The sequence below is a fragment of the Adiantum capillus-veneris genome, chromosome 9 (genome assembly GCF_014529385.1).
Source record: "Adiantum capillus-veneris isolate H3 chromosome 9, ASM1452938v2, whole genome shotgun sequence".
In the NCBI taxonomy this organism is placed as follows: domain Eukaryota; kingdom Viridiplantae; phylum Streptophyta; class Polypodiopsida; order Polypodiales; family Pteridaceae; genus Adiantum; species Adiantum capillus-veneris.
This window is the reverse complement of record NC_140939.1, coordinates 132,467,164-132,481,393: the sequence shown is the minus strand read 5'-3', so window position 1 is coordinate 132,481,393 and position 14,230 is coordinate 132,467,164. Positions and strand designations below refer to the sequence as shown.

Sequence of the window (14,230 nt, the reverse complement as noted above, 5' to 3'; positions counted from 1 at the left end):
GACGGCTGTCAAAAACTTTTTTTCGATCTCCACAGGAGGCACTTGAAGGAAAACTGGAGAAGAAGAGGAAAACAAAACTTGGAGCCCCTGTTGGCAAGAGGATTGCATGCTTTGTTGATGACGTCAATATGCCTGCCAAAGAACGATACGGTGCACAGCCACCAATTGAGCTTTTAAGGCAGTTTCAGGATTTTCAAGGATTTTATGATCGCAAGCTCCTTTTTTGGAAAGACATCGAGGATATGACTCTCTTAGCTGCATGTGCACCACCTGGAGGAGGTCGAAATGAAGTAAGTAAATCTAATTACTCATTGCATGTTGCATCCTACCACAACTTTAGGTAGTGGAAGTTTCTTGTTGAGTTTCAATCTCCTGAATGCATTTCAGTCATGCTTCAGTCTTTTGCACTTCATGGCTGTACTCCCCTGCACATGTAGGCATATAGTTTCACAGCCATTATACTTAGAGCTCCATCCCCCTCATCCATGTATACACACCCCCACATCAGTTTATCTTATTGCGAAGTATGCCAAAGCTTGACACTCACACAAGGTGCACTGCAAGATGATAAAGGTACCCACAGCACAGTAGACAAAACAAGATAACCACATAGCACAATAGATGAACATTGGGAACTTGAGAATAACACACTCAGCATAGAGAAGAAAGACTGGTGAACACAGAGGGATGAGAAGGAGATGGATAGCTGGCTATAAAGGAGGCTTGCTAGGAGGGGGATGTTTGGGGAAATATCAGGTGGAAATTTAAAAGCTTTAATTTGGGTGAGAATCAAAGCCTAGAAGGATTCTCAGGGAACGAACTCCTTTTCTTTTTTATGGTAGTGAGCTTGATAGAGTAGCACCAGGGACCCTTGCACTATTTTAGGCTTGCAAAGATGATGATCATGCAATGCTTTGCAATGAAGCTGCTATGCCTGGAGAGTGCTTCAAGCTAACATTCTTCTCACTTCTAGCATGGACAAATAAGAAAGATGGGCAGACGCAATACTGGGTTCGACACGAAGGCTGTCCACCGAAGGTGATCGAGAGTTGAATTCAAAAGGGGCAATTGCTTCCAGGGGTTGGTCATTGCTTTGAAAGAAGTGCGATAAGCACTTAGGGTGCTGAGGATTGTCTTAGCCCACGAAGATGGATGCAATGGCATGATTTTCAGAGGAGGGCAATTAGAACCTTGTTAGTGCTCTCGGCTTTCCCATTTGTTGTGGGGTAGTATAAGCAAGACTTGCGATGGAAAATCCTGTAGTTGGACATCATTGTAGAGATCAATTCGTTGACAAAGTGACTGCCTCGGTCACTGGTGAGCTCAAGTGGGAAACCAAACCTACAAAATATATTCTCATGGAGGAACTTGGCCATTGTGTTAGTTGTGCAGTCGGTGGTGGCATGTACCTCTACCCACTTTGTGGCATAATCCGTGAATCTGTTGGGGAAGAAAAGGGACCAACAAAGTCCAATCCCCATCTCTCAAAGGGAAACTATGCCATTGAGATCTGTAAAGGACGGTTGGCTTGCGTGTTAGGTGTAGGCGCACATCGCCGACAGACATCGCAAACCTTCACATGAGCAACACCATTCCTAAACACATAAGGTTGCCATAACCCACTCTTGAGAACTTTTTGTGTTGTAATGTGACTTGGGTAGTGGCCACTAGTGACCACTATGAGCATTCTCTAAAATATTCTCTTCCTAATGAGGGGAGACACATCTGTGCATAACACCATCTGGTCGAGACTTGTAGAGTTGACCCCAATCAGGGTAAATGGTCTAGATTTCAGCAGTAGTCTTGTTTTCTGCAATAGAGAGGCATTCTCTGGGTACAAGCCAGTGGACAACAAATGCAACACAGTGCCATACCATTCGGGGTTGCGTGCACTTTAAAGAGACTGCTATCTGGGAAGTCATCTTCAACACCTGTAGCTTCTTCACATGTTTGTACCTGAGAGAAGTGGTCGGCCATGACATGATGCTTATTTAGGTGAAGGACCACCGCGAAATCAAACTCCTGAAATAGAAGTAGCCACCACCAAACCCGCCTACAACTTGTGGCTTATTCAACAGATAACGCAGAGCATGATGATTAGTAATAATTGTGAAGTGTACAACCAACAAATAATGGCAAATTTTTTATTGCATAAACAATAGCTAAACCTTCCCTCTTTGTTGTAGTTGTGCTCTCCGTCTTGGTGAGCAAGTGACTTGCATAGTGAATGGGTCGATCCATGTTGAATTTTTTGCTAGGTTGAGACAGGACAGCGCCAACAGAATTCTGACTAGCATTAGTATATACATGAAAAGTGAGAGACCAATTGGGGGCAGCTAAAATAGGTGCTTTAGTCAGGCACTTCTTTACGTAAGCAAAAGCTTGGACCTCAGCTTGGGACCACTGAAAGGGTACAAGTTTAGTAACAGGGAATGGTCATTTTAAGGTCTCTGCTCCCCATCCCCATTCTAAGTTCTCGTTCCAAATCCCCGTTCCGTGTTTCAAACGTGAGTACCCGTAGCAGGGAATGGCATTTTGTGGTAGTTGCCGTTCCGCGTTCCTGGTAACTATGGGTCACCGTCACCGTACAACAACACTGGTCAAGTTGATCAGGGATTGGGCAGCATTTGCATACATGTGAATAACTTGCGATGATAACATGTATGGCCGAAAAAGCTTTGAACACCCTTGAGGTTGATTGAGGGAGGCAAGCTTAGAATGGCTACTAGCTTATCAAGATTAGGGGCTAAACCTTTAGCAGACACCACATGACCTAAAAGCGTACCTTGAGTGGCCAAAAAGTGGCATTTGTTAGGATTGAGCTTAAGGTGCGTCTCCCAATTCTTGTGGAATACTGTGGAGAGCTGAGCTAGGTGCTCCTCCAAGTTCTCCACTAGGGTGGAACATTGAGCGTCTAAGAATGTTTCGAGCTCGAGTCCCTCATGCGGGCGGCCCTTGGAGCCCGTCCACCAGGTGGATCTTTACGGAGATGGGCAGAGTTGGTTTGAGCAGGAGTTGGAGGATCAATTTGTTGCGAGCCTACTTAGGTCGTGGGAGTAGCTAAGGAGTGGCCTAGAGCACCATCAGCCCACTTGCATGGAGGAGCGCTTGAGGAAGCCTCTTGGTTGGAACCCCATGGTTAGCACACACAGAGGCCATCTGGTTGGTAGCAAGCCTCACGTTCCCTAGGGTACCATGGTAGAGGGTCCAGCCCATACTCTCGACGACTATGTTGCTCACTTGCATGGAGGAGCGCTTGAGGGAGCCTCTTGTTTGGAACCCCATGGTTAGCACAAAGAGAGGCCACCTGGTTGGTAGCAGGCCTCACATTTCCTAGGGTCCCATGGTAGAGGGTCCAGCCCGTACTCTCGGCGACTATGCTACTCACTTGCATGGAGGAGTGCTTGAGGGAGCCTCTTGTTTGGAACCCCATGGTTAGCACACAGAGAGGTCACCTGGTTGGTAGCAGGCCTCACGTTTCCTAGGGTCCCATGGTAGAGGGTCCAGCCCGTACCCTCGGCGACTGGCTACAGTTTTCAGGCCTTCCTGAAGAGATTAGGAGCATTCAGCTACGAGGCACGAGGGGAGGGCAGAGCATGTGTCAATATATTACAGAGGCTATACCACCTGAGTGGCATACCCCTATAGAGGCAGCAGCTCCCAGATGGATGAGGGCTTTCATGCGACTAGGGGTCCTCATTGCAGTTTGAGCTTGCTCGGAGTCAGTACCCCACATGTCCTTTGAGGTTCAGGGAGAGGATCACCTTCACAGAGTCTCAGTAGAGGCTCCACAAGTTGTAGAGTGTTGTTTTCAAAGGATCCGGGTTATGGGTATCTGTGGAGGACTTGGGTTATAGATCCTGACCTAGAAGATCTTGGGTCAGGACACTGGCGGCTTTGGGCTTGCGAGAGTTGTCCTCTAGCACAAGTGCAGTGGGACCCAGGAGAGTGGTTCTAGCGGGATCCTTTCTCTTCAGCCAATCACCCAGGGGTTCCTTTTTCCAGTACACAGTTTGTTTGGGGCGACACATACTGGCCGCACGGAGTGAGGCTCGCCTAGCTGCAACACTTTACTGGCAGGAGAAGGGTCTCACAGCCGAGTTCTTGTCAAGCTTCTGGGAGCGGTTGTGGGACAGCGGGCAACCGAGGAGAGTCACCATTTTTTTAGTGGCTTGTTGCGCATAGGGCTACAGCATATGGGAGCTGGTTGCTACATAGCGGCTTCTCGGCAGCATGTGCAGCGTGTGGTCATCCTTTGGAAAGTCAACGTCACTGTTTATGGGACTGCCCCATGGCACAGCAGGTTTGGCTTTGGGTTCTCTGGCTGATGCCAGCCCTCTCCAAAGCTCGAGCCCTCTCTAGAGCTCGACAATACACTTGGGTGCTGCAACCTGGTCCACACTCAAAGGCCCAGGCTCCACTTTGAGTTGGCTTCCACCAGCAGAATGATAGTGATCTAGGGGGATCGATTGACACTTCAACTCGCCACAGAGCTCATCCCCCAGGAGTGGTGCAGTGATAGAGAGTGGTGTTGGGAGCTCATCTGCGGCCTGACACTTTGGTTCATCTGGCGGGCCCGCTACTTTCACATCTTCGAGGCTCTCCCTGTTTCGTTGGCAAAGATTGTCCGTGACTTTTGGTTGGAGCTGGTCCATACACTCGAGGTGTAGTTTGAGAGACTTCAAGGCAGTTCCAACAGCATGCAGGAGCCCCTAGAGGCTTTCTTGGGACTTTGGTGCCTAGGGCCTTTTTTTGCCATAGTTCAGGGTGTGCCTAGATGACACTACCGGCAACCAGTGTGGCTTTTTCTTCCTTCCATCTTGTGATTTAGCCCTTATTGTACTTACTTTGATTTCTCACTGTGAGAGTCTCCCCCATTTTTTGATGTAGCCCTCTCTCGCAGAGGTGGTTTGTAGCCCTTTGGGCAGCTCTATTAACTAATGGAAGGATATTTTTCTTGCGTGTGTGGCCAAAACAAGATAACATGTGTGGCCTGTCATGATGCTACGGTCGTTACAAGGGATCATAGGATCCCTAGCCTTCATTATCAGCACAAAAGTGTTAGTAATCTAGCTTGCAAGAAAACCACCGTGGCTAGCCCTGTTAAACATGTGTCAAAAAAGGTGCCAAGTTTCTCAAGCACGATATAAATGCTCAGTAACTAGACCATGGTGATCATGTGATTTGTGTGTGTGTACTCTTATCAATGGCATCATGTATCATACTGGCAGTGAAGAAGGTGGATGAAACTGGCAAGTCATGTAACAAGGCAGTAGAACAAGCACAAACCGACTAAACTTAGCAAACATTATTGGAAAGAGAACACGAGAGACAAGACTCTATGGGGCGGAGTTCCCCACTCAAAGTATTGCCCCCCCCCCCCCCCCTCTCTCCCCCAAATAGGCACCCCTTGCAGTACTTCATCATTTTGTGGATCAAGTTGTCAGATACAACTACTAGTGTGAGCCCACTCACATAATCTAAGTGCTAATGGCTCAATGACCTCATATTTAAAGGCAATTAGCGCCAAAAACAAATGCTTTATAAGTTATTTTAAAGTGCAGTAAAAGCACTAAAAATCATATAATAACAATAATTCACGCCAATAAAGCATCCCATTGTAGATTATCACGTCATCAACCATCAGTAAGATGTGTCTATCAGCTACAATGTCAGCACATCCTTACATGCCATGTCAACACCGATTCAGGTGTGGGATTTTGCCCCAATCGGCTACTCCCTTTGCTCTCCTCTTAGGCTAGGTACGGTGATGCCACATCACTAGGTTGTGACGTACAACAAACCCCCCACCCCCGCGGGTAAAAGAAGGCACTGACTCCATGTAGTCATGCCATTAACCATCATAAACAATATAGTCCGTTCACCAAGCATGCACTCCCACATTTCCTAGTCCACAGTGGATTTGGACACAATGATTAGTCACCTTCACATCTTGGACCTCACTAGACTTCAAATGCAATCAATGATCCACATCGAAGCTATGTAGCCATCACATTCAGGCCTCACCAACTCTAACAAATATCTCGATCATAGTTACCATGGAACCGGTTTCTTTCAAAAAAGATCTTTGGGAAGCTTTTCCAATTGTCAAAATTGCATTTCTTCGAAGATCAAATATATATGTGTGTGTGTGTGTGTGTGTGTGTGTGTGTGTGTGTGTGTGTGTGTGAGTGAGAGAGAGAGAGAGAGAGAGAGAGAGAGAGAGAGACAAGATATCTTAGAATCTCCAACTATCAATATTGATGGTATTCCTGCAAGAGATCTACCATTTCTCACTCCTGAAGAAAAGGTATACTCGTCCATCCATTATTCTTATAAAAAAGATGAAACCATTTTGGATCGAGAATACCCGCTCAAAGTCAATCTGATAAAGAAAGGAAGCACATTTTTAGAAAAAGAAAAATATAAAAATAGAAAGGAGAAACCGTTGGACCGAAGCCAACGGAGATCTCGACTACCGATGTCCCGACGGAATGAGCCGACTCATTCTAGAGGCGGGGTGGGATAACATCATCGCTTAGATAAACGTGAAGAATCTTACCGGTGACATAATCACTTATGTCATACTCCATATGGTTGTGCTAGCACTCAGTGACTAGAAAAAAGCATGTCCGATAAGATTCTCCACCTACCTCTACCTTTTGACCTGTCCAATTTGTAAAGCAATCAACCACCTTAGACAGTAACACCCACTAGTGTAAAGTGATACCCACTCATGTAAAGTGACATTCACTACCTTGTCTACCAAGGTGTTAGCTTGCCTCTCAAGCCAAGTTACTCTCTTGTATTCTTATATCAATAGAAATACACCCCTTCTGGAATCAAGTTGATTGTTGCTTGCTACTACTGTTGCCCACCATCGCTAGCACCTCCTTCCCACCTTGTGCGTGTTGGCCCCTCTCTTGTGACCAGCTCTCCCACCCCAGCCCGCTCCTCCCCCCCTTCGTCCTTGCATACGCTGCTCCCTCCCATCCCGCAGCCCCCCCCTCTCCTCATTTTGCGTGATCCCCCCCCCCCCTTCCCCCGCATCCTCTTCGCCGGCTGACGTCCTGCTCTGTTGTCTTGGAGGCCGTCCATGCCAACGGGAGTACGCCTATCCTCGTCTTCTTCGCAGTAGCAGACACATATGGAGGCTCATGTTCCACCCTAGAGGGACTCTCAAGAAGCCCCCCTCGCTCGACCGTGCAGAGCCCACCATCCGACTTGCTCTCTTGCCAACAGAGCAAGTGAGCCTCGCAACAGAGGTGGAGCGCCTCCAGGCGACCTCCGTCATCTGCAAGATCATCGACACCCAACCTAGCAAAGGGGAGGTGCGAGATCTCCTCCAGGCCCGCCGCCTTCTCGCATAGGTGGGCAAGATCCTCCATGTTCATCTCCTCGGATGTGGCTACTATCATATGGAGTTTGAGACCTCCGAGATGGCTTCCAAGGTCATTGCAATGAGCCCCCTGGCCATCCGTGCAACACAAGCTCACTTTCGACAGTGGGGCCATCATCCATGGTTTCAACCCAGATACCAACGTTCTTGTCGAGGAGGCAGACCTTCCCATCTCGGTCTGTTTCTTCGGCCTGAGGAGGGAGTATCTTTTGTTCCTATCCAGGATAGGCTCAGAGATTGGGACCGTCTTGCAAACACCTCACACAGCAGCCTCTGTAGTTGCGAAGGCAGCTGGCATTCCCACAGTACATGTTCTAGTTCGGGACACCCACACCCTCTCGAAGGTCATTCTACTACCTTGGGTGAGTGATGGTTGGCTCACCCAAAGCGTGGAGTATTCGAGTCTTCCGAATCAGTGCTTCATTTGTCGACAGATTGGCCATCTTGCGAAGGCCTATCCACGGAGGAGGCCCCGACCTTCACCTCAAGCTCAAGCTCAGCCCCCGCCTCCTATGGCTGGCCAGCAGCAGCAGATAGAGTCACAGGGTACTCAGACAGAGTCACCCTCCGAGCGTGGGGCTCAGCCAGAGGAGGGTTGGCAAAGGTTCGCGGTTGGCGTCGTCAGGGGCCATCACGTCAGCGTGGCCCTCCAGGTGGTCACCAAGCTCTAGGCCAACAACAGTGGGTTCCCACAGGAAACCATTTCGACCCTCTTCAGCAGGAAGAGGTCACACCTCTACCCTCCACCTCAGCCTCACCTTCGACAGCCCCTCCTCTCCCCGAGTTCTCCGCCCCTCCCCCCCCCCCCCCTTTTCCTCTTCCGCTCCCTGCCTCCTCGCTCCTCCATCCCCCACTAGCCACTCCTGCTTCCACATCCCCTCCCGTCATAGTTACATGGGACGGCGGGTCGGGGTCGGGAACGGGGATGGGGACAGGGTCGGGACGGCAAAAGTCAGGAAACGGAGACGGGGGTCGGGGCGGCAAAAAAAAATTTAGAGTTTTTTTAGCATTTTTTGACCTATACACATGCCACACACATAGAGCATCACTTTGATCACAAATTTACACTAAATAGACCAAAGAACATGAGTCATATAGACGCAAATGTGCTAATAAAACATCGAGAAATGAGGACCCAAAGGGTGGCTTTTATAGCCGTTGGGGTGCTTCAAAGTTCAAACATATGGCTATTAGAGAGAAACTAGCCTCTAGAAATGATCAGGTTTTCAAATTTTAAAAAAAGTCCCCTCCCATCCCCTGCCGTCCCCTGCCGTCCCCGGGACGTTTTGCCTGTGTTCCCACTTGGCAGCCATTTTTCCGTCCGTCCCCTGCCGTCCCCACCCATCCCCGTCCCGAAAATGGGCGTCCCCCGTCCCTAGGGTCCGTCCCCTCCGTCCCTTGTAACTATGCCTCCCGTTCCTTCCCCGCAGTCGTCCCATGGGGCAGGACCTTCCTCGGCTGCTAGGAGATCTCTTGGCAGCACTTTTGCCACGAGTCGCTTGGCGAGAGAGGGACAGCCTTTCTTGCGAAGCCCCCTTTCGGTGCAGACGTTTCCCTTTGCAGCAGTTCCTCGTGGACTGATGAGCTTTGACATTCATCGCAGGTGGAACGTCTTCGCCTACGACTTCACACGGTTTCTCGGTGGCCCTTCACCAGACTTTGAGGCAACCTATTTTAGAGTTCATGTACTGTTCCTTGCAACTAGAGGGATAGACGCACTGGACACAGCGGTTGGCTTCTCTTTCCCTTATGTGGCAGGGGCCAGTCTGAGTGGACTTTGGACTCAGTGATGGAGTAGCTGCAGGCACAGGCCCTCGACTTCTTTCACCACGCGGGAGACCTGGGGGTTATAGACCTAGTACAGACTTTGTGTTCATTGGCCAAGTTTTCAGTGACACCTCCAAACTTGGCAGGATGTAGACACATTGTGGTACACTTCTTTGTTGGCACGCAGAGCCAACCAAGCTATGTATACATGCATGAGGACTCCTGGAAGAGGAGGTTGCCATGCGTACGGCACGCTCTTCTTGGGCCTGGTCTAGACATTCTTTGCAGTCACTCTTATCTCGGGGATGCTCTGATGCGGATTATTCCTTATCCAAGCCAGCCTCGAAGATAGGGCGGTTAGCTGTTGTTGCAGCATTGGTTCTCTCTCGTTCTCCATGAGGATTGTCTCATAAAACGTGCAGAAAATAGATGGGCCCCAATTTCAGTGCCAGCAGGGTCGATTGTGTCAGGAGCTTTAGCGATGCCTTGTGGGTGGAGAGATTGTTCTTCTTATGCTGCAGGAGAATCATCTTTGTGAGAGCCTCATTAGACGATGTGATCAGCTTTTGTGTGGTTGATATGTTACATTTTGGTCAGCTGCATTTGGACCTGGTGGTATCCAGGTAGGGGTATGTATGACTATTGCGGACTCTTGGCAGCAGGCCATTGTGGGCAGAGGTATTATTGTGCCTGGCAGGGGTCAGTGAATTACTATGCAGGTTCAGGGCTGCCTCTTGGGCTTCCTAAACACCCAATGTGGCAAGTGTACGTGCAAAGCAATGGTGCATTGGGGATGACTTCAACATGCTAGAGGACCCTCTGACAAGATTGAAGGTAGCCGTGCTACTGTGCACGGGGCTGAGTTGGCAGCTTGGGAGAGTCTTTATATGACTTTGCAGGTTTGAGTTGTTTGGCAGCACTTAGGCTTTGTGAGGCCCCCAAACAGCTTGGCCTTCTCTCGCTTAGACCGCAGAGTGGGAGGAGTGAATCTATCTCGGATAGATCGCTTCTACGCTAGTGGCCACATTTGTGACTTTGGTGGGTCAGTTTGCATTCTGTCTGGGACATCTTTCTCGTACCATGCACCAGTGATCCTCACTGTGACAGATAGACAGAGGAGGGGGAGCACGATGCTACGCATCCCTGAGAGGATCTTGTTGGACTCAAAGCTCAGAGAGTGAGTGATGGCTCTTTAGACAGAGGGCTTGGACACACAGGACTCCTCCGCTGGCATAGTGGCCTCAGGACTTGTTCAGCTTAGTTGCTTCTTTCTCCAGGAGTCTACGGCTCACCTGGCTTCAGCGAGGGAAGAGGAGCAGTGTCTCCGACGGGGCATTGCTTCCTTGCAGAGGGCACCCAGACAGTCCTTGGTTGGAGGAGCACTTGCAGCAAGCTCTCTAAGAGCATAAAGGAGAAGCGACATGAGTTTGCTTTCCATCGACAGGCGTCTCAGTGGACCTAGGTGAGTGACAATGAGTGAGGCGTTCTTTGAGACAGTGGGACCTGGTCACGCGCACACCAGTGTCAGCCAATTCAAGAGACTTGATGGGTCAGTTGCTTTAAAGCCAAAGGATATGCGGGGAGTTGCTACTGACTTTTACCGTGACCTATTGTCAGCAGAGCCTCAGTCAGAGCGTCAAGTTTCATGCAGAGAGCAGATTTGGGCACAGCTGCCTTGTCTTGTGACTGAGGAGATGTGCCAGAGACTCGAGCTACCTCTTCAGCTAGAGGAGCTCCATGAGGCCCTCAGAGCACTTCCCCGAGGTAGTTGTCCCGATGAGGATGGTTTGACTCCCAATTTTTTCTTGGGAGTATTGGGACTTACTTGGCCCTGACCTTTGCAGCACTTTTCAGTACATCTTGCACACAAGAGAGATGCCTGACAACATGAACGAGGGCTTGATCTATCTCATTCCCAAGGAGGGTGGCTCCTTGGATGAGATTCGGCAGTGGCGGCCCATCACCATCCTCAACTCAGCTTACAAAATTCTAGCCAAGGCTCTGAGTTTGAGGATTGAGCCACTTCTAGAGACCTTTATACATGGGACTCAGAAAGGTTTTTTCAAGGAGCACAGTATCCTTGACAACATCTTCATTTTTTGGGAGGCGTCTGCCCTCGCGCGCCTCCGAGGTGAGGATCTGGTGATACTTCTTCTCGATTTTGAGAAGGCGACAGAGTTGATTGGGACTTCTTGGAGGGCACTCTACATAGGATGGCTTTCTCAGATGCTTGGATCAGAGGTGTGTTAGATCGCTACAGACGTGCACACAGTCAGGTGCTTTTGGCAGGAGGTAGAGGAGACCGTTTCATGCTCACACGTTCGGTTAGACAAGGTTGTCCTCTAGATCCCTTTCTCTTTCTGTTCTATGCTGAGGCGATGAGCAGATTTTTGGTTTCAAAGCAGGTTGGTCTGCGTGGCTTAGCGCTCTCTATTCGGGGCGATGAGCTACTGAATGCTGAGTTTGCAGACGACTCAGCTTTGTACTTGAAGGGCCAGGAGGCCAACCTACACAGGTGTGAGCAGTCTCTTGAGACGTTTTGTTGTGCATCAGGCAAACTGATAAAATGGAGGAAGATAGTGGCTTTTTGGGTTGGCAGTACTCCTACGCCTGATTGGTTGCCAGGTGAGGGTTTCATATGGATTCCCCCGGGGACTGCAATTCGCGACTTGGGCTGTCAGGCTAGCCTAGACTTGTCTCCTGAGCAGCAGATTGCTCACCTCCTCCTCTCCATCAAGAGGAAGTTGTTACATTAGAGTTCAGCACGACTCTCTTTGGCAGGTAGAGTAGTAGTGGCCAACCAGGTGTTGTTGGCTACTATGTGGTACATTATATCTTGCTGGATCTTTTCGAGCTCCTGCATTAGCCAGGTAGAGAGGCTGATTAGGAAATTTCTTTGGTCAAGGCGCGACACTCAGATAGCCCGGGCCAAAAGCCTGGCAAGTCATTACTCTACCTTGTTCTCGGGGGGGGGGGGGGTTGGGGATCATAGACCCAGCACAGCAGAGCAAAGCCCTTCTTGGGAAGTTTGTTGTCAGAGGACTACTTCCAGGGTACGAGCCTTGGAAGGAGTTCTTGCTTCGGCTTAGAGCTCGAGTGCCTCAGGCAGGAGGCCCTTGGAGACCTTCCATCAGATGGATCTTTGCAGTGATGCGCAGAGTTCGTCTCAGCAGGAGAGAGCAGGAGATTGGAGGATCGTTTTGTTGTGAGCCTGCTTCGCTCTTGGGAGCAGCTACGGGGGGGCCTAGAGCGGCACTAGCCCAATTGCACGGAGGAGCGCTTGAGACAGCCCCTTGTTTGGAACCCCATGGTCAGCACTCAGAGAGGCCACTTGGTTCGTAGTAGGCCTCATGTTTCTTGGGGTTCCATGGCAGAGGGTCCAGCACGCACTCTAGACAACTGGCTTCAGTTTGCAGGTTTGCCAAAGGAGCTAAAGAGCATCTAGTTGCATGGCATGAGAGGGGTGCAGAGCATGTGTCAGGACAACACAGAGGCAGTACCAACTGAGTGGCTCACACCTCTAGAGACAGCAGCTCCCAGATGGATGGGGGCCTTCACGCGGCTGGAGGTCCTCATCGCAGTTCGAGCTTGTCCCCTCCATGTTCTTCGAGATCCAGGGCGAGGGTCGACTACACAGAGTCTCAGTGGAGGCTCCACAGGTTGCAGTGAGTGTTTTCAAAGGATCTAAGCAGTGGGCATCTCCGGGAGGACTTGTGTCATCGATCCTGACCCAGCAGCTCTTGAGACAGGCCATTGGAAGCTTTGGGCTTGGGAGAGTTTCCCACTGGCGCGAGTGCAATGGGATCTTGGAGAGTGGTTTTGGAGCGACCCTTGCTCTTCTGTTCACCATCCAGGGGTCCCTTTCTTTCAGTAAACTGTTCAGGTGGGACGTCACATACTGGCAGCACGGAGAGAGGCTAGTCCTGCTGCAGTACTTCATTGGCAGAAGGAGGGTCTCACAGCTGATTTCTTGTCAGCTTTTTGGGCGAGGTTGTCGAATGCTAGAGAGTCGCGGAAAGCCACTTTGTTCCAGTGGCTAGTTGCACATAGAGCTATAGTAGTGGGGAGTTGGCTAGTACATAGTGGCCTTTCGGCAGCATGTGCAGCTTGTGACCATCCTTTGGGGAGTCAGTGTCACTATCTGTGGGACTACCCTATGGTATAGCAGGTTTGGCTTTGGGTCCTTCGGCTGATGCGAGCTCTTTCCATAGCACAACAGTACACTTGGGGAGCAGTTGCTTCTTGGTCCATGCTCATGGGACCTGCTCTACATTTGAGCTATCTTCCACCAGCAGGATGATAGTGATACAGGGGGGTCAACCTACACTCCAACCTGCTACAGAGCTTACCCCACAAGAGTGGTGCAGTGAGAGAGAGGCGTGTTGGGAGCTCTCGTCTGTGGCTTGGCACTCTGGTTTATTTGGCGGGCCCGTTGCTTCCACGTCTTCAAGGCTCCCCTTGTGCCACCGACAAAGACTGTTCGAGATTTTTGGCTGGAGTTGATCCATACTCTCAGGGGACAGTTCGAGAGACTTCAGGGCAGCTCCGACGGCATACGAGAGCGCAGAGAGGCGTTCCTTCGACTCTAGCGCCCTGGGCCTTTCTTCACCATGGTCCGGGGTGAGCCCAAATGGCATTACCATTCACCTGTGTGGCTTTTCCCTCCTCCCATCTCCTGATTTAGCCCTCATTGTAGCTTTGGGAAACCACATTATGATCAGCCTCTCTCTAAGAAGCGTCTACTCCACATCAACAATGCATATCTTTCTCACGAGGCATTTTGTGAGATGATCTATGAGGTTATTCCCCCTTTGGTTGCTCAAATGCATCTTGATCCTGATGTTGCCTGGGCTCACTTTGTTGTGCGTGTGCAGAGTGTAATTTAGGACTATGGCAAGCATTACATGTTTCAATTACATGGTGATGTTGAGGATGCCAAGCATATGTATCAACAGCGCCAACTCTTAGCTAACACACGTCTGTTGTCGGAAAGTGAATCCACGGCCCTTCGTCAGGTTCAGGTGTGTCTGCTGCATAATGACAAACAAAAATTGGATAAATGGA

The 14,230-nt window shown here is 49.9% G+C and overlaps 1 protein-coding gene across 1 annotated transcript in view; it reads left to right on the top strand.

Annotated features, from left to right (window-relative positions):
* Nucleotides 1-14,230, top strand: part of LOC147451194 (uncharacterized) — a 168,219-nt gene that overhangs the window by 69,041 nt on the left and 84,948 nt on the right. The window contains exon 13 of the mRNA XM_086520156.1: nt 36-290. Coding sequence (XP_086376282.1) covers nt 36-290 — 255 coding nt within the window. The remainder of the gene's footprint in view (nt 1-35; nt 291-14,230) is intronic.